Source organism: Ruditapes philippinarum, unplaced genomic scaffold, assembly GCF_026571515.1.
Source record: "Ruditapes philippinarum isolate M1 unplaced genomic scaffold, ASM2657151v2 ctg244_1_1_1_1, whole genome shotgun sequence".
In the NCBI taxonomy this organism is placed as follows: domain Eukaryota; kingdom Metazoa; phylum Mollusca; class Bivalvia; order Venerida; family Veneridae; genus Ruditapes; species Ruditapes philippinarum.
The window spans coordinates 346694-369199 of record NW_026852350.1 but is presented as its reverse complement, the minus strand read 5'-3'; the positions used below and the strand labels follow the sequence as shown (position 1 = coordinate 369199).

At 31.1% G+C, this 22506-nt stretch overlaps 1 protein-coding gene across 4 annotated transcripts in view; it reads left to right on the top strand.

Moving 5' to 3' along the window:
* The window catches only part of LOC132757815 (filamin-A-like), a 152523-nt gene that overhangs the window by 113648 nt on the left and 16369 nt on the right, over positions 1-22506 (top strand). For 3 of the 4 annotated variants that reach the window (XM_060749240.1, XM_060749259.1, XM_060749251.1), the window contains exon 2: positions 16290-16425. In XM_060749240.1, the coding sequence (XP_060605223.1) occupies positions 16290-16425 (136 nt within the window). Of the gene's footprint in view, positions 1-3276; positions 3676-16289; positions 16426-22506 lie in introns of those variants that run through there. The other variant, XM_060749267.1, reaches the window with a different exon arrangement.

The following is a 22506-nucleotide window of genomic DNA, read 5'->3' as shown; positions in this document are numbered from 1 at the left end:
TGTAAACTATTTTCTTCATGACAATTATGCTGTACGTATTCTGACAATAGATATAATATTTATCAAATGTAACAATAATAATTCCAGTATAATTTTGATTTTCGCTTTAAGTCCTGACTATAAAATGTAGACATACAAATTACACCAATTGTATCATTATCTTATCTTTGTGCTTATCAGCGTTTTTTTCCTATTCAAATGCATAATGTCTATTATTTACAGATAGTTCACTTAGTTATATAAGATTCGTTTAATCTAATTTCCTGCTGTTAGGTAATATGAGCATCACTTGAACAAAAAACGTACTATTCTTTAATATGAGAACATTTCACTATATGAACCTTATAATTTGCTCAAATCTAGTCTTGAATCTAATACAAATCTCGCAGATTCATTGAATTAGAGCAGGACAAATAAATAAAATGTTCCTGACATCGGAAAAGTAAATCTTTGTTATATAATGCAAAGTAAAATGAGTTTTTGTTACTGTAATTTAATTGTGATGACACATTGCATTATATTGAAGTATTAAGTTATATATTTGGACAGAGATGTAGATAATATCTATGTCTCTGATTTGGATAATAACAATTATAAGTTTCAAGAAGTCGGTGTTGTAATAATTACATAAATGCTTTTGCTAATCTTAACTGATGGATGTGTTTCAAGATAAAAATATATTCCAAAAATGTAATAAACTTTGCAATAGAATGATTCCATGTTACCTTTAAGAATGGCGTTTCTCTATAGAGTATTGTCTAAATAACACTTGTTCGGGTATATAAACTCTTTAAAGAAGAATGACAATTTTTTGTACATTCACTAAGTACCACGTGTCTTTAATATGGTTTCTATAATCTTTCGGCATCAACAGACAAAAACATTGGGCAAACAAAATCTCGAACCAAACAAAACGTATCTATTCAGTATATCACCAAAGCCCATGTGTTCCACAAGAAAAACATGTTTCCCTTTTGCCCCTAGGCCAATATGATCGTTATCACGTGACCAAATTTGTCTGTATTGTGCTTTGAGTACAGCTGTCAAGTGCGATTTGATTGTTCTAGGTAGAGGTACTACGCCATAGTTGATGAGATGCAAACATATATATTATGCTCTATACTCAATACAATGTCATTAACTAATTATAGCCAATTACCTTAATATGTATTTAGAAATGAAACAATTAGGATCAAAAGAAAAATAAACATGAGCCTTGAAAAGTTATCATTTTAGTGCACATTTTTATTGCAAGTAACCACATGTTTCGTATGTAAAAGAGTTCCTTGTATAAGTATAAGACTTCTTTTAAAAATTTAATTTCTCTAGCAAGCTTTGATCAGTGGTGCATTTCCTATAAATGAATGTTTATAATCAGATATGCTGGTACAGTGTTTTATGCATTTTACTCTCACTTCCGGTACAGACGTACCTGTTTAAAACGGTAACTTCCAGCTTAACAGTTATCATTGAAAATGGGGGATATATTCCCGTCAATACCAGAAACCGGTGTTTGATTATATTTAAGCAGAAATAACAAAAACTGTACTTCATATAAAGAAGCGTATTAAAATATACGTATTCATTCATAACGGCCGCGGAATGACGCCATTAAAAGCACTAAAAGCACAAGACTAATCTTACACCTATTAATAGATCGATTAAGAACTCGTATACGCTTATATCTGATGCATATTCACATTTAAATACATTTGTATTTGATACATGCTTACATGTTTTATATTTGATACATGCTCACGTTTTATATTTGATACATGCTAAATTTCTTTTAAATTAATGCATGCCCACAATTATATATGATATTTACTTATATTTCTTATATTTGATATATGCTCGCATTTCTTATATTGGATACACGCTTGTAGTTCTTGTTATGTCTGGTAGAGCATGTTTTGTGTTATTCAGACAAGTTTACATTTATTTAGAGCTTATTTTAATGATTATCTATTGTGAAATTTGCAATGAAGATTTGCATATATTGGCATATTACGTCTAAATATGATATTTTAAACATAACATTTTATTGCCTACACCATTTATTATGAATTCTTTTTCATTGGTATAAACATATCAGATGAAAGGAAATAGATATTAACAGAAAACTATCCTGATTTTTTTTCAAAAATAGAAACAAAATGTTACTATTTTAAAATCTATTAGATCAATTACCCGTGAGATTAGATTTTAGTAACACTACTTGCATCATTTCCTTCCCTCCTTGTTCATCTAATTCATGATAACTTGGGTACGCTATATTTCTTTCTGAAATGTACGTCAAATTTTAGACTAAATACAGGAACAAGATAAAATTTGCTTCCCTGATGGCCAGTTTTTCTGATAATGATGCATTTCTTATTAGCTATAATTGGGTGACCAGGTCAAACTAATTTTCTAAAATCTTTGCACATTTTGATCATTCTTGATCATATTTTATAAGGCTATTAGACTATTTGGTAAATATGTCTTAAAAATTCGGAGGTTTTGAAAAAAGTTAACAGTTCTTTAATGTTGCAAAGGGGGAAAAAAGTTTTTAAAAAGGTGTTCTCATTTTTAGATGAAATTCGGTGACGCTTGCCTTTGGATGAATGGGCGATTTTAAAACATCGGGATTTCATTTTCATTTTGTATTTAATTTACTAAATTAATTTGGTAATAATATGTGATGCATCCTTTTATAGTTTGAAATAAAGTACATACATGTAATAGCATGGCGACTTATATCAATTTATATGTTTGATTTATACAATTAAAAAAATCATTGTATTGCAATTATAAATATATATATTAACATTAAGTCCAATGGACAATTAGAAAATAGATGTTTTAATTAGGAAATGTTAATACCTAAAACAGAAGGAGCATATTGCATTTTTTTTGAGCTTCATTTTACTGAGATAACAGATTGATTATATTTGATATAGTTTGACCAGACCGCACATCATATTGATAATATTACACTGTTACTTGATCAATATTGATCATATTACACGGTTACTTGATCAATATTGGTCATATCACACTGTTACTTGATCGAACGGATAAGCCTTTCTATCAAACAATCACCGCCTTTCGGATTCGCCTGATGGCTGATAAGCATAGCAAATACATCACATATACATTTCACACAGCATCGAAAGTACATCAATAATCAATGTCTTTGGCTTCTTTCTAACACAGGCATCCAGAGAAGGTGCAGCATTTAGTGTTTTTTTCTTCTTCGAGACTGTGTTGATTCGATTTTGTTTTCAATTCAAATTAAAAATTTGTTTAAAGGAGAGAGAAAAACTTATAGAGGAAGGAAGGGAGATTTTCACCTACTCAAGCATTCTTCTTTCCAAAGTTATTACACATCACTCACAAATAGGAAACGCTCGTTCCGTTGCTATAGTTACCAACCATCGTTGAAATCAGCCAAACTATCTCCGCGGTATGCTTGTTTGAAAACTTCGGAAGTTGTGAATTCGTTCTACCTTTTCTCCTACGTTTCACCGAGTTGGAATTCGTTTATGCGTACAGATAAATGTTTAGACGTTTGTAGTATAGAAAACATTTGTGGATTTTCATTCCTTTCATGACAAAAGGCTACAAATTGTCCTAGATTTTATTTTGACATATCTGTGACAGATTGGAATTTCTTTAACGTGACAAAAGACAGTAAGTATTTCTTATATAAATAATTAAGTGCTATCTATGAATGTACGTGACAAATTCATCTAAGGTCAACGTTTATCTATAGGTAATAGCTTTACAATACCTATCTATATAATATTATAATTCATTGAAAACATTCCACCGTAAAATGAGGGTTTAAATACATAAAACCTAGGTCAAAAGGCGTATCTTTGTGTAAAAATGCTTGTTTGAATTAAGTTTCAAATCAAATTCTATTTTGATCCTCGATTCTTTTGGACAGAGAATGGGACAGTTAAGGAAATTATTTTTCATAAAAATTTCTTATTTTGTACAAAATAACTGCCCGTGAAAGTATTGTTAGGGTGAAACAATACATAGAAAGACCAGAAAAGCACAAATCGCGTTTTACATCTTTTTATATGTCAGTGAATCTATTATCATAGAACATTTCTGACAGTATTATCTATTATCATAGAACAATTTGACAGTATATCAATTAACATTGAACATTTATGACATTATATCTATTTACATTGAAAATATTATTGCTATATTTATACTGTGAACAAAGTACCAAATATTCGATTCAACACATTCGCTGACAATGCATCTTTCTACCGTCATATATATTCTCGATTTTAGAGCGCTTTATTAATCCATTCCCAACTTAAACGTATTAAAATAAATATCTTTCTGATTCCTATCGGCATTTTCTAACAGCAATTCTGTCTTCATATTACATATTGTATTTTCAAAGTACACACCACGTGATCATAGCTTACCTTTATCCATTGCGTCAGGCAACTTTTCTCGAAACTGAAATTTTAAAAAGCGAAACAAAAAAAAGCCAATATTGATATTCTTCGTTGAGTGGCACCCGAAGCTGTTACGTGTTACAATGTTTTGACGTCAAAATTTAACTACGAGATTTAAAACGATATTCAACGTGATTTTCATTACAATCACTTTATTAATTATATCAATGTAAAATGAATTTTTAGTCTGAAAAGAAAGCCAAAAGGTTTTATGTTTGCCATGAATCTGTACAACATTTTTAAATTTACTACACGTACAGTAACTAACATTTCTCGTAGAATGTGCCTTTCATTATAAAATAGGCTATATCTATGCTGGTTAAGATATAATCAATTTCGGTTTTAATTCGTTTTTCAGACTGATTTATCATTTAGATACCCGTTATACCGTATGAATAACTTCTACTAATGCATCATTTCTATTCTGTTTTATATGTCATAACTGATCAGTTGAAATAATCAGCTGTCAGGCTCATGTTTTTAACATTAATAGTATAAACATACTTCAACATCATGCACGTGTGGGCAATTACAGTGTTGACATGTTTCATCAAACATTTAGCACAGCTAATGGAACTTTCTCCGTCCCTAATTGCTCTTTTATTATTTCTTTCTGGTGTTTTCTTTTGGTAAGGTTCTTTGCTTTTCTTTCTCGGACTCTTATAGCTATGCTATACATGGTAGAGACCGTTTGATTATTTTTGGAAAATGCTCATATATGTACGTATAAAGTGGTGTGACTCTCAGGGTTATCTTAAATCTTTCCTTAAGTTGTCCAAAACCTAAAGCGGTTACATCTAAAAAGGTATTCAATGTATCAATGTGGGCATTTAATGGGATTGCAATAGGGTTTTTAGGTTTTTACAATATATACATCGAGGTTTTCCAAAATAGCATCAACTTATAGGTTACAGGGTACATGACAAGGTCATTCATTTGTGCCTCTGTTTTCCTTTCAATTCTCTGAGAATGAATGAATTTCTCTTATCCTGAATGATATACCTTAACTGTTTTTGAAAATAATTGATGGAAATGGCACACCTTTGTTGGTAGGATGATATTTTGCAACTACAATTAAGATCTTTTGAATGCCAGGAGATGTCAGTCAAAGATCAGCAGTTCGTCAGAACAAAGACCACTATAAAGAATAATGAACTATGTACAGTGTACGTGGGATGTCTTAGGAGGTGTTTTAGCGTAGAAACAACATAAAACTGGAAACCGATGAAAGCGAAATATACTTGCTGTGCAGTTAATTGTTCGCTTGAGCTTTACAGTATTATGTTTAACTACAATGCGAGAAATTATAAGAGCAACACACAAATTTCATGAACCTTTCGCGAGTCTTTATATATAAGTGCAGGTATTGTCACAAAGTTTTCTCCTTTTAGAGACGTGTATAAATAGTAAATATTAATTTAATTAAGCAAAATATTTCAAGAAAGTAAGAACATACAAGGAGTAAATGATTTCGTTTAAGTAACTGCTATCTCAAAATTTGCAAATTAACTAATTAATCTTACATCTGGTAAGACCACGCTATTTCATAACTAACGCTGCATAAATGTTAACTCACGTATAATTTTATATAATTTTAAAATTAACTTAAGTACGAAATAACTTGCTTAGAAGATTAATAGATTGATGCTATGATATAACGTGAAGGTCGTGCCGTGCAAATTTATTAAACTTACTGATGCTTGGTCCAGGGCTTTGATAACATAAATTTTGTAGCTATTTCGATATGCATTATAAGTTACATTCTTACATATGCATATACACTATGCTAACTTGGGCTAATGAGCCAAAAGTACTACAAATATTTAGACAAAAAGATATGTGTTTACTCTGTAAACAGTAGATGTTTATCGTTTTCTTATTGTATAATATTGCAAGGTGTACACAACACAACCATGTACGAGATCTAATCTTGAGGGATAATCTGTTTATTTTATCTTTGAAAGAAATCTCTTTTGTGTTTATAGCATCATCGTTAGACAAAAGGTGACTTGTGCTAACCTAGTGGAATGAACTTATATTGTTTGTACTTTTTCTTCTTCATTTAATGATTATAAATGGGCGAAAACATGCCATGGAATATAATTTATGGTATATTAATAAGCATCGTATCAAGGGAAAATATTTCGAGAAAATGCTCTAAGAATTTTCATTTCGTGAAGGTCATTTCTTATATGCACTAATCTTATATCAACCTTCTGGCCTTGAGGTTATAAAACCATTTTCTGAGCACTGTCTCGAATCTCAAGATTTCATTGGTCAATATACATTATATGCTAGTTTGTGACCAATCGAATCCCCGAGGTCTGAGAATAAGTTGAACAAATCTTTTTTTAACATAAGGCCCTGGACCATCTTCCGAATTTACATCGATTGCTTGTGGGATATAAGGTACACAACTAACATACATGTCGTGCACTCGACAGACCCGACATTTTACTTTGATCAATTAAAGTCATCTTTGTGGAATTATTCAGAGTTTTCATTAATTATATAATCATTAACAATTAATAATATGTAACTCTAACAATATCCCAAATTATGGGAACAAATGAACATATATTAAAACAATCACTTGGATCTGTTGAATGATATGGTTGAAATCGAATTCATTATCTGATCAAAGAGTTAATTAGAATAATTGGTAGTCAATTATCTCTAATATTACAAAACCGATGGCATAATTAGTACACCTACCTCATGGGGAAGTAATCTGCGTTATCTAGTTTCAAAGCAAAACGGGAAGATATTTCTCTAACGAACGAAAGGCGAAATCTTTTCGAAAATTCCCAAAGGCAGCTACAACTCACCGGTAATGTGATAACTGGCTAACAGGATAGACCTGAGATCAATGATACAGGTGCTGATGGAAAACATAGTGAAATAATTTATCTGCAACATTTTAGTTTTCCGACATTACTGTGTGAGAAAGAGGTGAATGCTTTATTGCTTGAATAAGCTATTTTTAGAACAGAATTTGAATGATGCAATTCCATGTGACTATGGCGATACTTAAAAACTTCAACTGCCGGGAATTTTTAAAATCTTTAGGTTGAATAATCTATTTATAGAATATGATTGAACCGTTATCAGAAATAAATAATTAAAAGAGATATCTTAATAATATTTTAAAACTCGTATTATTCCAGTACTAAACTATATTAAATGATTAGATGTGCCATCATTTTGTCTTAAAGGCTTGTTGTACATGTACAAATAAATTAAAAGATTGATATTTCCGAGGTCAAAAGACGCATTGAACGAATTATAACTGATGAATACAAAACTAAACTTTGTTTCACCATTCATACCAACACTTAAGAGAAAGTGTTTCAAACTTTTACATTGAGAACATAATTACGCGCTGCCTATATTATTTTTAAGTAGAAACATATGCTACGATACGGAAATGTGCACCGGCACAAAACCTTATTTATTTACACAGTGATTTCAATCGTTTGAAGCTTGTTTAATACTCAAGGAAATTGAAAATTGTACGTATCGGAATAAAACGAATTCCTATTTACATTACTTTTAAAATGTTTACCTAGCATAAACCTGATCTTCAATTGTGATACAATGCCTAAAATATAGCATAGCAATTTTATCCTAGCATCTAGAAAGTCTCAAGTTTGACGTCATTGCCGGATATATATCATAATTTAATGTCGTAACTCAATGTCATAAATCGATGTCGTAAAATATTTTTAAACGCAAATGTTACAATACGTTTGAATTCGTTTTGAAACGTTTATTCATAAAATCTAGAGATTTTCAATCTAAGCGTTACAATGCATACGTGACATAGGTATAAAAATCTTCAGTTTGGAAGACAAAAATAGTATTATCTAATCTTCTAATCATGGTATCTCGTGTATTGAGGTTCTAGTATACGCAGAATTTTACAACTAAAAGATTGTTATAGATTCGATGCAATCTACTTAGGAGCGTACAAAGGTGTAACTCACTTCTTATGTGGTAACAAGATTAAACAGTGCCGTCGTATTCACATAAAATACAAATAAAATGCGGTTTGTTAAGAGCAAAGGTGGGTGAAAATATTCGCTGTAGGTTGTTGCTTTTTATAATAGTGATATCTTATACTTATTAATTATCACATAAAAGATCTTTTCAATCGCTGGTGTTTATTTGTCTTTACTTATGCTAATTTTAGATAACACCTGTGTCATATAGAGGTCTTTATGTATTTCCGTTTTGTTTGGTTTTACGGCGCATCAACACAATTTAGGTTATATGGCACTGAAACATGAAAGATGATTTTTGCTAAATTCTGTTGTTAAAAACTTAATGCAACACCAAGGGTAAAAACCACCTCATCTGCTGGAGCTAAGAGATGCATAGACTCTAATAATTCGAACCCATTTAGTTGCCTCTTACGATCACGCAGGGTTAAACGGTGGCTGCATTTCTGATTCCTCAATCCACTCTGCCACAAGAGGAATGATTGTGTGAACACATTGTGGGTTGTTAAAAAATCACGATAGTTTCAGTATATAAGTATTTAGGTTATAACTATTTGCCTTGTAGTGGCAATTTATTTCGTATATGCGACCAGTGCAGACTCAGGTCGGCCAGCACACCAATGCTGTCTGGTCAAGCTCTGCACTGTTCGCTATTCAGCAAGTACATATTTTGAAAATGTCTCTAAGATAATGAATGGATTTGTCCAGATTGAAAGATGGACAATTCCATTTAAGATATTTAGCGAGGTAAAGGATAATAAAGGTTACAAATGTAATACAGACATTTTCAATTTTGATAATTAAGGAGCTTAAATTTGATTAAAATATTAACATACATTTGTTATATTAACCAGGTCTGGACTCACAAACACTGACAGAATTTGGCGTCATACTGCAAGCATTTGACAAAATTGCACAAAATCACATGAAAGTTTATCACAAAATCACATGCAAATATTTTACAAAACTACACAATTCGCACACAGGAATTATTCTCAGATATACAACGTAACATATAAAACTTAAACAAATTAACCATTTTTTCACAATTTCATAATAATACCCCCATTTCGCAATATTGACGTCACAAATTCGATACATTTACACAGCATGTTAGAATAAAAAACATTATCAAACACCCAGGAGCACTAACAGACAACAATTTTATCGTCTGCAGGATACCGAAAAACAATCTACTTTCAGGAGTATCTCATAATTACATTCTTTCTATACAATTACACTATAACTCGCCACGCCTTCATATTATACTTTTCGTTAAAATAGTTCTTCAACAGTTCATCACGTGGACTACTTGTATCACCGCACGTGTAGTGATATCCATAAAGTAGTGCGAAGACGTCCTCCGCATATTCTTATGATTAATTTTACCGTTCTCCGCACATTAAAGAGGATACAAACATCATAAACACTTACATTTATATTTTCTTGTTATTTCCCTGTGGGTTTTTCTTCATGTGTGTCGGCATTTTTGTAAGAACCATCTAGGCTGTACTTTCATTATTGTTCTCATTCTTGCACAAATGAGCGTTAATTATCGCCTTCATTTCAAGAAAGATAATTTGTGTTTCCAATGAAAGAGTGGGTTTTTAGCTTAACATATTCCATTGCATATGATTAACATTTTTGACCGCCCCCTGTATCTATAACTCATGTTTCAAAAGAATCAATGTAAATTCAGTTTGATTGGTTATATTTTGATATACAATCGGCCAACATTCTATTTTCATAAAACATACACAAAACGGGAACAACATATATATGACATTATGTATAACCATGTTAAAACACATTACATAGCAAAGATTACACAAAAAAGGGCAAAAAAATGAAATCCTATTTCTATTATGGTACTTAGATAGGGGTTTTAAAAATATATCGCTTTAGACTTTCAATGACCCTTGTGCGCATAACTAAAACAAATTGATTTTGATATCTATATGCATGCGTATTTCAAATAGCATCATATTGGCACTCCTTACAGTTCATTTATGCATTCTTATAATATGCCAGAAACCTTTTGCATTAGAAATACCACTGGCTTGTAGGATTATTTTCAAATGTAGGCGTAATAGATCGCAAAATATTACATGTGTATAATTAGAGCAAAGCAGTTTCCTATATAATAAGAGAAAAGAAGTTATCAGGACCATGTTCCGTAAAAGAACATTATAAATCTAGACAGCTGACGGGTAATTTTATGATGCAGGTTGAAGAAACAAAATTTATAACGTAAATTACAATATTTTGAATACAAGAGTAAGTAAATTTAAATTGCGCTTACTGCTAATATGCGAAATTCGCGTTTTAAGCGGAATGTTTTGTTATTTTATACCAGCTGCGTAAATGAAAACGATAAGGAAATCCATGAAATGACTTTAACACTTTTAAACTAAGGAAAAACAAGACGCTGACTGTAAAATGCATTAACTTTTAACACTTTTTATTATGCTTAGACAGGTTCATGATTTCAAATTCCAGAAAACTTTAAAAGTTAAGTAAACAGTTATTTTTTGTCTTTTGAAACTGAAGGTACAAATTTTGTTAGTTTCTAGGTTTAATACCTTTTTTATTAGGTTGAGAATTAGATCTATGCCTATATATTCAACTTGAAAGAATTGAGTTTTGGGGAAAGATATGCTAGAATGTATTTAACTATATATCAAAGTACTCTTTGACTTGCAATTTATATAATGTCCAGAAAAGGTAGGAACGAAAGCAAAGCCGTAGAATTTGTTAAATTAAGTTTGATCATGAGAGATGATGTTAAGTGCAATATCTTTCGTACCCCATCCCCACCCGGCACCGGCTGAAGCGGTATTACCATTGAAACATAATTTATTGTTAAGTTTCTCGTTCATTTCTTTTTCGCATTCTTAACCTTAATGTACTGTAAAACAATGTAGGGCGAAAAGTTCCATATACAATATTTCGTGTTGCAGAGCGAAATATTGAAAGCAAAGTCGGGAAGATATTCTTTCACTTGTTTTCTTGGTCTCAGCAACATTCACACTGTTTGCATCTTTTGTTAGTAATCAAAATATCTGTTAAAAGAATCATTTTGTTTAGAATTCTTTTTTAGTATCTTACAAAGTATTAAATGTATTCACATGACAAAGGTAAAAGATCTACGCCAGAAAATTAACTGAGTAGCTTTTATCAAAATGGTATTTTCTAAACCTTTCAAATGACTTTGCATGCATGGCCAATAAGCTAGATCAAGCAATGTTTCCATCCAATAATTCTGAGAATATTCTTAAAACTTTTCTCAGAATATTTGTAGCCTATCCTTGTAGATATTATTCTTCTTCCCTGAAAAATTTATTTATAGCAAGATGCAATTCGATGACATTATTTGTAAACAAGCACTCGAAATAGCTTTTAATGTTTCAATTAATCTAAAGTAGCTCTTAAATAAAATTTGCAGATCAAGTTATAAAAAATGTCCAGATAGGTTCATTTTAATAGGGGAGCATGTATGCTCGTATGTAGCGTGCTAACACTTATCTCTTTACAAGCATTGCACGAATGCACGTGCAATTTCACTACAGTACATTCTTGCTGAATTAGCTGGCAATAAAGTCAGACAGACGTATGTAAAAAATGTATCCCAGTCTGATAGTTTTTGATTACCTTGTTTCTATTTTCAGAGTATCTTTCCGGTTCAATGAATTCTAGTTATTTGACGATAATTGAGTAGGCTTTTAGGTGTCAATATTCTAGGTATAGCTTCCTGGGTGTAAATACATTTTTGTGACGGCTTGATTTTTTTTATATATTCACAGAAAATATTCACACAAAAACAAGTAATAAATAGTTTTAAAGCTGCAATTGTATCAAAATGTTTGAGAAAAATGTGAAAAGATTTCTAGATTTGAGAAAAGTAAATGATTCAAGATTCAAGTAATAATTTAATTGCCATGCTATGTGTGACTGATTTTGCAGTATTCATCACCATATTCATGCTGTGTGACAGTTAGGCCTATTTTGCACATTTTGACCCTCTTTTTGGTCATTTACACGGATTCTTAAAAAACATGAATATGTATATCTTAGAATGCATGTAATAAAAAGAAAAAATAACCTGCTACCCAAATTGTCAAATAAACAAGAAACATTTTAAAAGTCAATACAATGTTGTTACCCTTGTATATAAAGAATTTGGATAGATGTATCTGTAATTAAAGTATAAATAACGAGATTTTCAGCTATTTCGTACTAAATTGCTGTATCTCGATTTTGACTTGGCAATTACGAAAATGAACGATTCAAATCACTTCACAACAAATAGTCTGGAAGCAAAAAGTGTACACTAGCAACCTAATTATATAAAATGGAACTTTTACCTTTTATATGTAATCAGGTATTTATTTGAAATTTTCGCGCAGTTAAAATAATGCTCTATGATAAGCATTTTAGGTTTTAATCTTTATTTTTATTAATAATTTACTTGTTTAATAAAAACGACGTTGTGCTATAAATTGAAAAACAATCTCTTATTTTTTTTACACACACCTTTTGGCTCTTTCGAAATACGTATTATGATATAAAGGTTTGATAATAATGTTATATCACTGAAGGTCAAAAGTTGAAATTAAGCTTTTCCCGCCCACAGATATTGAACGAATATTCTGCAAGAATTTACGTAATGCCAAATGATCTATTCATCATTTCAACATAAGTAGCATATTTTAAGTTTAAAAAAATATTTACTTTTGGAATGTGTTTGATTGTATATTTTGTAAATTATGATACAATTCATATATCATCATATATTCTGAAAAGTCATCAATTAGTATTAGTATATTAGTATAAGTATAGAATCAAAGTACAATCAGCGTTTTCTTTGTTATAACATCATACATGATTAATGGACGATTTATGGAAATTTAAAAGAAAATGCCATGGATATAGCCAAAATCTTTTACATTTAAGATCTTTGTTTTTAAAAAAGTCATATTTAGAAAGATGGTCGGATTGAATTTTCCTGACAAAACTGAGGTGATTTCTTAAAAAAGGTAATTTTGAAATATTTGATCCAATAGGAAAGCAGGAAAACAGAATGTTTACTTAATGTAAATTTTTTCTTTCTACACGACACCTTTATTTGAAATAATGTTTTCATTAAAATAATACATTTTATCATATTTTATATAGCTTCAGTATTTGGGTTCTTTTGCTGGTCTTGTAAACATGTTTGACTATACGCCTCTTCTGTTTCCTCAAATCTAATTAACGTTCAATTATGTACCTCTAGAAATAACACAATAAGCTTTTTACACAAATGAGCACGAGATTTCTTCAACTCACAAAGAAAAAGATAGCTCTTTAGTGTCTGTACAGATTTTTAAAGCTGAGTGATTAGGTTCCGTGTCTGGGAAGTGTGCCAATATGTGTTAAACTGCTTTTACCTATAGAATGTGCAACCAATCCTACCTAGTAAGCTTTATGCAGGCAGGCAAACCTTACAAATGTCAATACGGAACACCAGCACAATAAGTCTCTCTCCATAATCACCCTTCTTTTCAACTTCTTTTCCCAAACAGATTGTTATTATTTACCTGCAAATATTTCAAGTCTCAAAAAACAATGGTAAGAGATATTCCATACGTTGTAATCAAACAATATAGTAAAGTATACAGTATCAAAAGTAACGAATGCGCTAAATGGATTCACTTTTTTGCACTGCTGTTGAGATGGAATTATTGATGATTCCTAATCCATGCTAAAGAGTTATTGCAATATGGTGGATAAAACAAAATCCTATCTAAGAATTATAACATTTATAGGAAATTAAAATTACAAAATACGAGTAAGCAATACACTAAGCATAAGATCGGTATTTGTGAAAATAATTATATTTAAGCAAAAATATATTGTAATGGAAGCTAAATTCACCAACAATACTTATCAATATGCACGTTAAAACCATGACATGTTCCTATCTGAGAATAGTTAAGCTCGACATTCTGGTTAACCGCAAAGTAACAGAAAAAACCTACAACGAATCTTGTTACCTGCACGTATAGTGAAATGCATTTATTTACAATGAGTCAGTGAAAAAGCTTTGGCATTGCTTGCAACAAAAAACTTTCTCAACAAACTTGTCTCGTAGACAGAATAAAATGTTCTCTTACCGAGACAGCATATCGTACAAACAAGCTGATTTGTAAATTGTTTCTTTTGTAATTCAACAATTTTTATTAATGTAGAGACATTTTATCAAAATTGTCGCCATTTTGACGCGACATTTTTATTTGCCTCAAATTATACATTAATCTCAAGAGTACATTAAAACCGATCTAAGGTTTGCATTGGTTGCTATAGACACGGAAAACTGGGCACCGGTTTTGTTAAAATAATATTCACTCTATCTATGCAGAGAAGGTGATAAAAAGGTTTTATGTATTTGTATGTAATTTTATGATTTTTGTAATGAAATACAAAATTTAGATAATTAAGACGTGATTTTCGCGAATTTATCAAACAACCCTCGTAGATCAATATCAACATAACAGGTGCGTTCATTGATAAAGCATACGTTTCAATCCAAATATACTTAAACACCCACTTCATTCCAAAATAAAACAAATAATAATAAAGAGTGGTAAAACAATTCAAATGATATTCATTCTCATTATGTTTTTTTAAACGTTCAACTTTTTAGGTATGCATAGATACATTGCATATTTAACCCATTACCAAGCTAAATATCTGAGATACGCTCTTTCATCTTTCAATAATTATGGACAAAACAATTGATAATTATGAATAATTTCAACAATTAGTAATGAACAGTGCAAAACATGTTAAAATGCATAAATGTGCCGGCTGATGTTTGTTTTGTTAAACAACAATTGATATAATATCTGTACTTTGGTAGGGTCTATTTCGGTGCTTGATACTGAACTAGACCCCATCGTTTTGAAATTGTAAATGTCCATTTGCTGATAAAATGGATTTCAGAATTGAAAAGCTGAAAGTAAGAAGCCTGGCCTGACTGGCTGACAGGCCTAGATCTATATTTATGGTACACCCAAATCACGTGATTATCTTGTCATAGAAATAGCAAGTGCCAAAATACATGTATCTGATTTTGCTAAAAAACTTTAAAAAGAATTGAGAAGCACCTCTAAGACAAGATTCTGTTCCACGCACTACATTCTTAATAGAATAACACTCATATACGTGTATACTCCTGTTTTAAATATTATAACATAATTAGAATAAGATGGTTCCAAAACACAAAACAGTATCCAGGTACAAAGATCTAATCTGGTAAAGAAACCTTTTCTTTTCTTTAAATTGGCGCCAATTTGCAAAGTTATTGTTATTTTTCCAAAAAGATAAGAACCAGGTTTAACCAATTGTTTCTACATGTTGAAAGTGCTAAGTGAATATCGGTAACTAAGGGAATAACATTAAAAACAGGTGTGTTGAAAGTGTGTTTTACTAAACAATTAGCTATTATACGTAAGCAAGTTTGCAAAAATACTGTTATATAAATTTATGATTACACAAACATGTGCATTGTCTGGAATTTTGAAATAGTTTGATTAGTATAATTTGTAAAGAAATGAATGTCGATCGTCTTAAATATGCAGTATAACATTAAAATGAAGATTTGTTTGTAACGTCGCTTTTCATTGGTTAATCGTGACGTTTATATAATTTTAGCGCCTCAGGTGATATTGTTATATTTACAAACAATCATTTATATGGGACTATATAACCTGTCAAAAACCTTTATAACTAATAATGTATTAGCTTTTAAAATGTTATATTATTTTGTGTATTACAGTACAAGATGCCAACTCCGGAAGGGTTAAAACCTCAGATTATAGACAACAGCGATGGTTCCATCAATGTTTCATACCAGCCCAAAGTTCAGGGTAGACACGAGGTCCAGATGTGCTACGAAGGGGCAGCAGTTGACGGTGAGTAATGTTTGTAAAAGTATTTTGAATTTCTTGTCCATTTCTTTCCCTTTTCCTAAAAAATCTGAAAGTTTGCGTATTGGTTAAGTCATTTTTTAAGCTTCAAAATAAGAATTTAGCACATTTGTCATACCTTTGCAAATACAATGTATTGCAATGTCTTTTACAAGCAAAGTCAGTCCAGCTGAAAACAAGTTTTACTGCATAAAGCTCGTGTACTTTTGGTAATAACTTACTGTTTTGTGTGGCAGCCGTAAAACTCGCACAGTATGTAATCGTCCTTCAGAAGAAAATTTCTTGCTTGCACTTTCAAATTAGATCAATAATAATAATTACTTCTGAACAATATATAGTAACCTTTTAATGCAGATGTTCTTGTTTTCTTGTTTTAAAAAAAGATATCTGGAAAAGTGAAGATGATTTGACAGCAATGAAAACAAGAAAATTTAATTTAAGAAGATTTAACCGACAGAGGCAGAACAAAACATTTAGATAGAAAAAGATTACTGCTTACTTTTTAAGTACTTGAGTAGGATAATAACTTTGTAACTTTAATTCTTCATACTTGCCAGCGTTCAATATCCAGAACGCTTGTCTAGACATAGTTTTATTTTCAATAGCTGAAGGTTATTTTCAATCTAATGTTTTCCCTGTAAATTTGTTGTATTTTTTGACATCAGATTCAAGGAATATTTCATAGAAAATTATGCGGGGGAGAATGTGCTAAGTGTTCGTTTTTTCTGTAATAAACAGTCGTAAATTGTTGTTAATATAAAACAATTAAAATCTTCACTTTATTTTGTTAAGCATATTAAAACGGGGCGTTATATATTTACTCGAGCTTTTTTTTCATATACACGTGCCGATAAGTTTATATAAAACACAGGTGCGCTTCGGATTCGAATGCTATACATTTTAGAATCAACGCCAAAGGTTTATTTTCAACCTTATTATTTTCAAATTTCTCTCTTGACATTCTGAAGGTTATTTCTCCTCTCATAAGCGTGTTAATCACCTCAAATTCATCTAGCTCATAAATATATACATAATTCATAGAAAACTTAAAATATGTTTGGCATCTAAATTACGCTGTAGCAGAGAGTTTTATGTTTGTCTTATCCAGATTTAATCAGCAGGTAGTAACTACTTTTTTCGCGGATGAAAGATATAAAAGTAGTTTCACGCCGGTAGTCTATATCGTATTTATCCGCGTCTTAAGAAACAGATTAAGTATAGACCGATTTATTTAGAAGCAGCTTCTTTTTAATTAATCTTTTCATTCCGAATTAAATAAACTCTACTTGATAAAACGAAAGTTAAGATGTATAATCATCTAATGTCAATATTATATAAATATAAATATCTGTGACGTAGGGTTTATGATTGTATATCGGATAATAATTTACTCCTCTGATATGTGGTATAAAATCAGACATGAAACCAGAAGTGGTCAAGATAAAGCCGCCGATTAGCTCAATAGGTAAAGCGTTGGACTGTGAATCTGGCGGCCTGGGTCGCCTTAAATTCGTGAATTTATCGAGACAAGGTGCTACTCCATGCACCAGATTGGAAATCAAGAAATTTCAATTCTGTTACATTTCATTTAAAAAAAGACAAGAAAAACGACTATGAATAACTATAAAGACGTATTCAAATTACTGTCAGAGTATACGGTGTCATACAGCCTGTCATGAAGTGTACATATCTGTCAGGAACTTGCATATCTAATATATATAATTATATTTTCCTATCATAACATGTACTTTTGCTTTGACATGCATTTATGTAGTATGTATTTTTGCTTTCACAGATTCACAGACCTCGTAAATGTTATGGTTACTTTAATGCACGAAATACGGAAGATGATTTTAATGTATTCTTTAAATGTAAAAAATATAAATATCAACGTCAGCACCTTTAAATGTAATGAATACACACATGAACGACAGAACTATTTACTAAGATAGAATAACGGAAGATTTGAATATGACGATTTTTGTAATTTAATGTTTTGTTCGAATGATGATAAAATAAATCGATTGTTTTCTTTTCGCATGCTTCTTTGAAACATAAAATGTGTAATAACATGGCACAACCTTAAATGTATAATATTATATTAAATTCGCTATGTTTTGGACCAGAGGCCTTTATATTTGTTTGGGTCGTCAGACCAAACAAATAATGGTAGCGAAATTTCAGAGTCTAATGCTGTTAATTGCAAATGCCGAAAGTAGTCCACTTTTTTGAAGCAGTTACTTCCCTTAATATGTACACTAACGCCGAAAAATTCAGGGGAGATCACTGCGTAAAGATGGTCAAAGACAGGCACATTAATTTTCAAGCAAAATAATTCCCGAATGGTCGGAGATTTCTAATATTGTTTTATTGCATTTTCTGATCGAAAATAAGTAAATACAAAGCGGACATTCAATCTCTGACACAGAAGTTTACAACAAACCTAACAACAAGTAGTTCTCAAAACAGCTTAAAACTAGCGATTGTAAAGAAAAAAATTTTTTTATTTTGTTACAAGTATCCAACAAATTACAACGCATTCAAAGTATAAAAATAGCGTAGGCTTATAGAATTGTCAATAAATGCACAATCACAAATTACGCGGATGAATATGATTTTATCAATGAAAATACTATTTTTAGCGATGTCGATTACCGAATACTACGCTAACCGAGTAGTGGAATATATAGATTCTACATGTCGGACTGTTTGGGCGAGAAGATTTTCGCTAAATTATTTACTTCAATTTTAAACAACAGGTTTATCCTGAACAAAATACCTCGAAATTAATAAGGATTACAAACATGAAATGCAATGGAAGTTTTAAATTTAGAATGACTTGATGTTATTCAGCCATTGTTTGTATAACTTCTCCGTGGTGCAGAGGTAACGCGCTCGCTTGGTGAGTAAGAGATCTTGAGTTCAAATCCCAGTCGAGGAAACTTTTTTTTTTTTAATTCTTTTTAAGTGTCTTTGTTAAGGAAGTAGCGATATGCAAGGATAAAGTGTGACTGTCGTAAAAAATGAACATAAATGATTTTTTGATGCAACTCTAGTTATGCAGAATTCCGTATGAATCAAACTCTGGTGCCTTGCAAAATGAATTATAATATATAAAAATAAACTTATACAGAAAAATACATACAGATCTACAGTACGATTTAGATTGCAAAAATCAGAAAATACCACAGAACTTGTAGCCCTTTGATTCTTTATAAATATACATGCTTATAGTAAGCTCCAGGATTATTTACATCTGTGTTAAACAACAGTTAAAGTCGTTACAAGCCCTAATTTAGAATAATATGGTTTTCTTCAGGCAGTTTAAATATAAATTCACCGTGGCTGTAGGGTTTTCGCGCTCGCTTAGGAAGTGAGAGGGATGGAGTTCAAATCCCAGTAAAGGCAACTCATTTTTTTTTCAAATTGTTTAAGTCAAATAAACATTGGATTAAATATCAGTGTTGCAATTAGTCTTATAGCCAATTTACTACAGTTAAAACACTGGAAAGCATTGGTGGCACTATACATATAATCTCAAAACCTGTACCTTTCTTACATTCTGAGACCCAAACAAATTCAGCGCCTTCTGTGCTTTGATTTACAAATGTAATTGATATTGTTGTTGTCATATGTATGAAAAGTGTCTAAATGTATGACATCAATGACAATTTAATCCACAGTGTAGGAATAATAAGTTATATGAGCCGTGTCACGACAAAACCAACATAATGGGTTTGCGACCAGCATGGATCCAGACCAGCCTGCGCATCCGCACAGTCTGATCAGGATCCATGCTGTTCGCTATCAGTTTCTCTACTTGTAATAGAGTTGGTAAGCGAACAGCATGGATCCTGTTCAGACTGAGCGGATGCGCAGGCATGGATCCTGATTAGACTGCGCGGATGCAACCCATTATGTTGGTTTTGTCGTGACGCGGCTCATATTTTAAAGTAGTTCACCACTTACAACACTTGAATAAAAAAAACTTTTGAAAAGTTTCGTTTAATATGTTTGTTCAAATATTCAAATAACCCCTTAATTTGTCATCGCTTAATTAATTTTTGAACATTCCGATGTACTTACTAAAGGAATGCATACAAATATAAGAATCCTATCAGATGAAACATTCCGACACCATTAATCCGATTTCTTTGATCACAAATAGAATAACAGCTAACAAAAATAGAACAAGTTTGGACAAAAATAGAACAAAATTCTATCTTCGGCGTATAATTTCAAAAATTTGAATAGTGCAGGCAATAAATAATGATTGTTAATTTTCTTGATTTATTTCACAGAAGAAAATACACATTAAAATAAAACATTAATTGACATAAACGATAAAATTTAGCAACATTTGTTATCTATATTTATTTTGCATAACGATTTCAATGGCAAAAAAGAAGGAGAAGAAAATAGATTGGAAGCAATGGAATTTCAGTTAAAGTAGTGCGGCTGTTGGTTAATAATTTTGTGTTAAGTATCTTATAGTAAAAATCTCACAAATATAAAAAAGTCCAGAAATAAAAAGAAAATGACAAACGATCTGCTGCATACAGAGTTTATCGTAACATTTGGTTTTTTAAATCAGTATAATGACATAATGACATAATGCCACCATTTTTCACGTTATACACAGGCAACCAGCTGGACTGAAACATGTGGTTCAACACTGAAACTTTAGAGGGCGTTTGGGATGTTGAACTTTTACATTATCTCTCATGTACACTAAATCAAACCGGCCCTGCAATTTTCATGTGATTTTGTTGTGATTAGTACTTCTGAGGGATCACCATTTCCCGGATTGTTAGTGACTTGAAGTATTTGCAATTTCTTCAAAAGGGTCCAAAAATCAATGCTTACTTGAGTCAGGGTCTTTCAAATAAAGATATTTGAAAGAACATGCATTAGTTAGTTTTTTGTCAGGTTCAAATCTATGTATAAAGCTAAAGATATTTTTTCTTCGCTTAGTTATTGAGAAGTAAGATACCTCTAAGTCAGTCAGAATCACTATGTCATTAAAATCGTCATCATTATTAGATGTGGTCATAGAGTTTACGTCACTCCCCGATCTCATAAACGTCTAATCTAGTAGATAACGTCAAAAATGAATGCATAAAAGCTACATACAACAGCATATTTTGAAGTTGTTAATCTGTTTCCGAATTAAGTAGCAGGTGCATTTATACAACATAATTTCCTATGTTTAATTTCATCATTATATGTCATAAAACTAAAGATAAGATCAATGCACAGGTGTAAAACAGCGTTACCTGCATCGCCCATAAAAGTTACGAAACAATTTAGGACGATAAGATCTAATCATATACTTCCATACGTAAAGCGTTGTTTTTGTTTATTGATTAAATTCAGAGAGCTCTTCATAATACTATTAAGCTGGATCTAATTAAGAAACCGCTTAGGTTTTTCAAGCTAATTCAGCAATAAAGAAAATAAAACGGTGAGGTTCAGATGTTATGATAACATAATACAATGTATTGACTTTATTAAAGTAAACATATAAAACAGATATGTTCCATTTATATTTCTCGAAAGCATTGTTTTGTTTTGTGTATATATTTGATATTGCTTCAATTGATAACGAGAATTTAGAGTTTTCTTTATGCGTAAATCAAATCAATTGAAACGACGTCTATAACATTTTATGCTATGAACAAGTTTATCTTGCCTTTATGTTTATAATGCCCTTTATCATTATCTATCATTGGTATCTTAGTTCTTAAATCATAACTATATCTTAATTGTTTAGCCCCGATTTTGACATTTTTGTTTGTATTTCGGAATTAATTATAGCACTGTATTTGACATGAATTTGACATTAAATGAATAGAATCAAATCGATTAATAAATGACATTTTAGTTAGTTGAATCCGTATATTGATCATTAATTGTTTTAACTTGAAATTGTGTGCATTGCTTAAGCTGATACTAAGGACAAGAGGCGTATCGCAGATTTCATTGTTTCATATGAACAGACTAAATAAAACAGCGTCAAAGATTTTCAACAACTTCGTTCATTACTGTCAAAGAATCATCCATTTC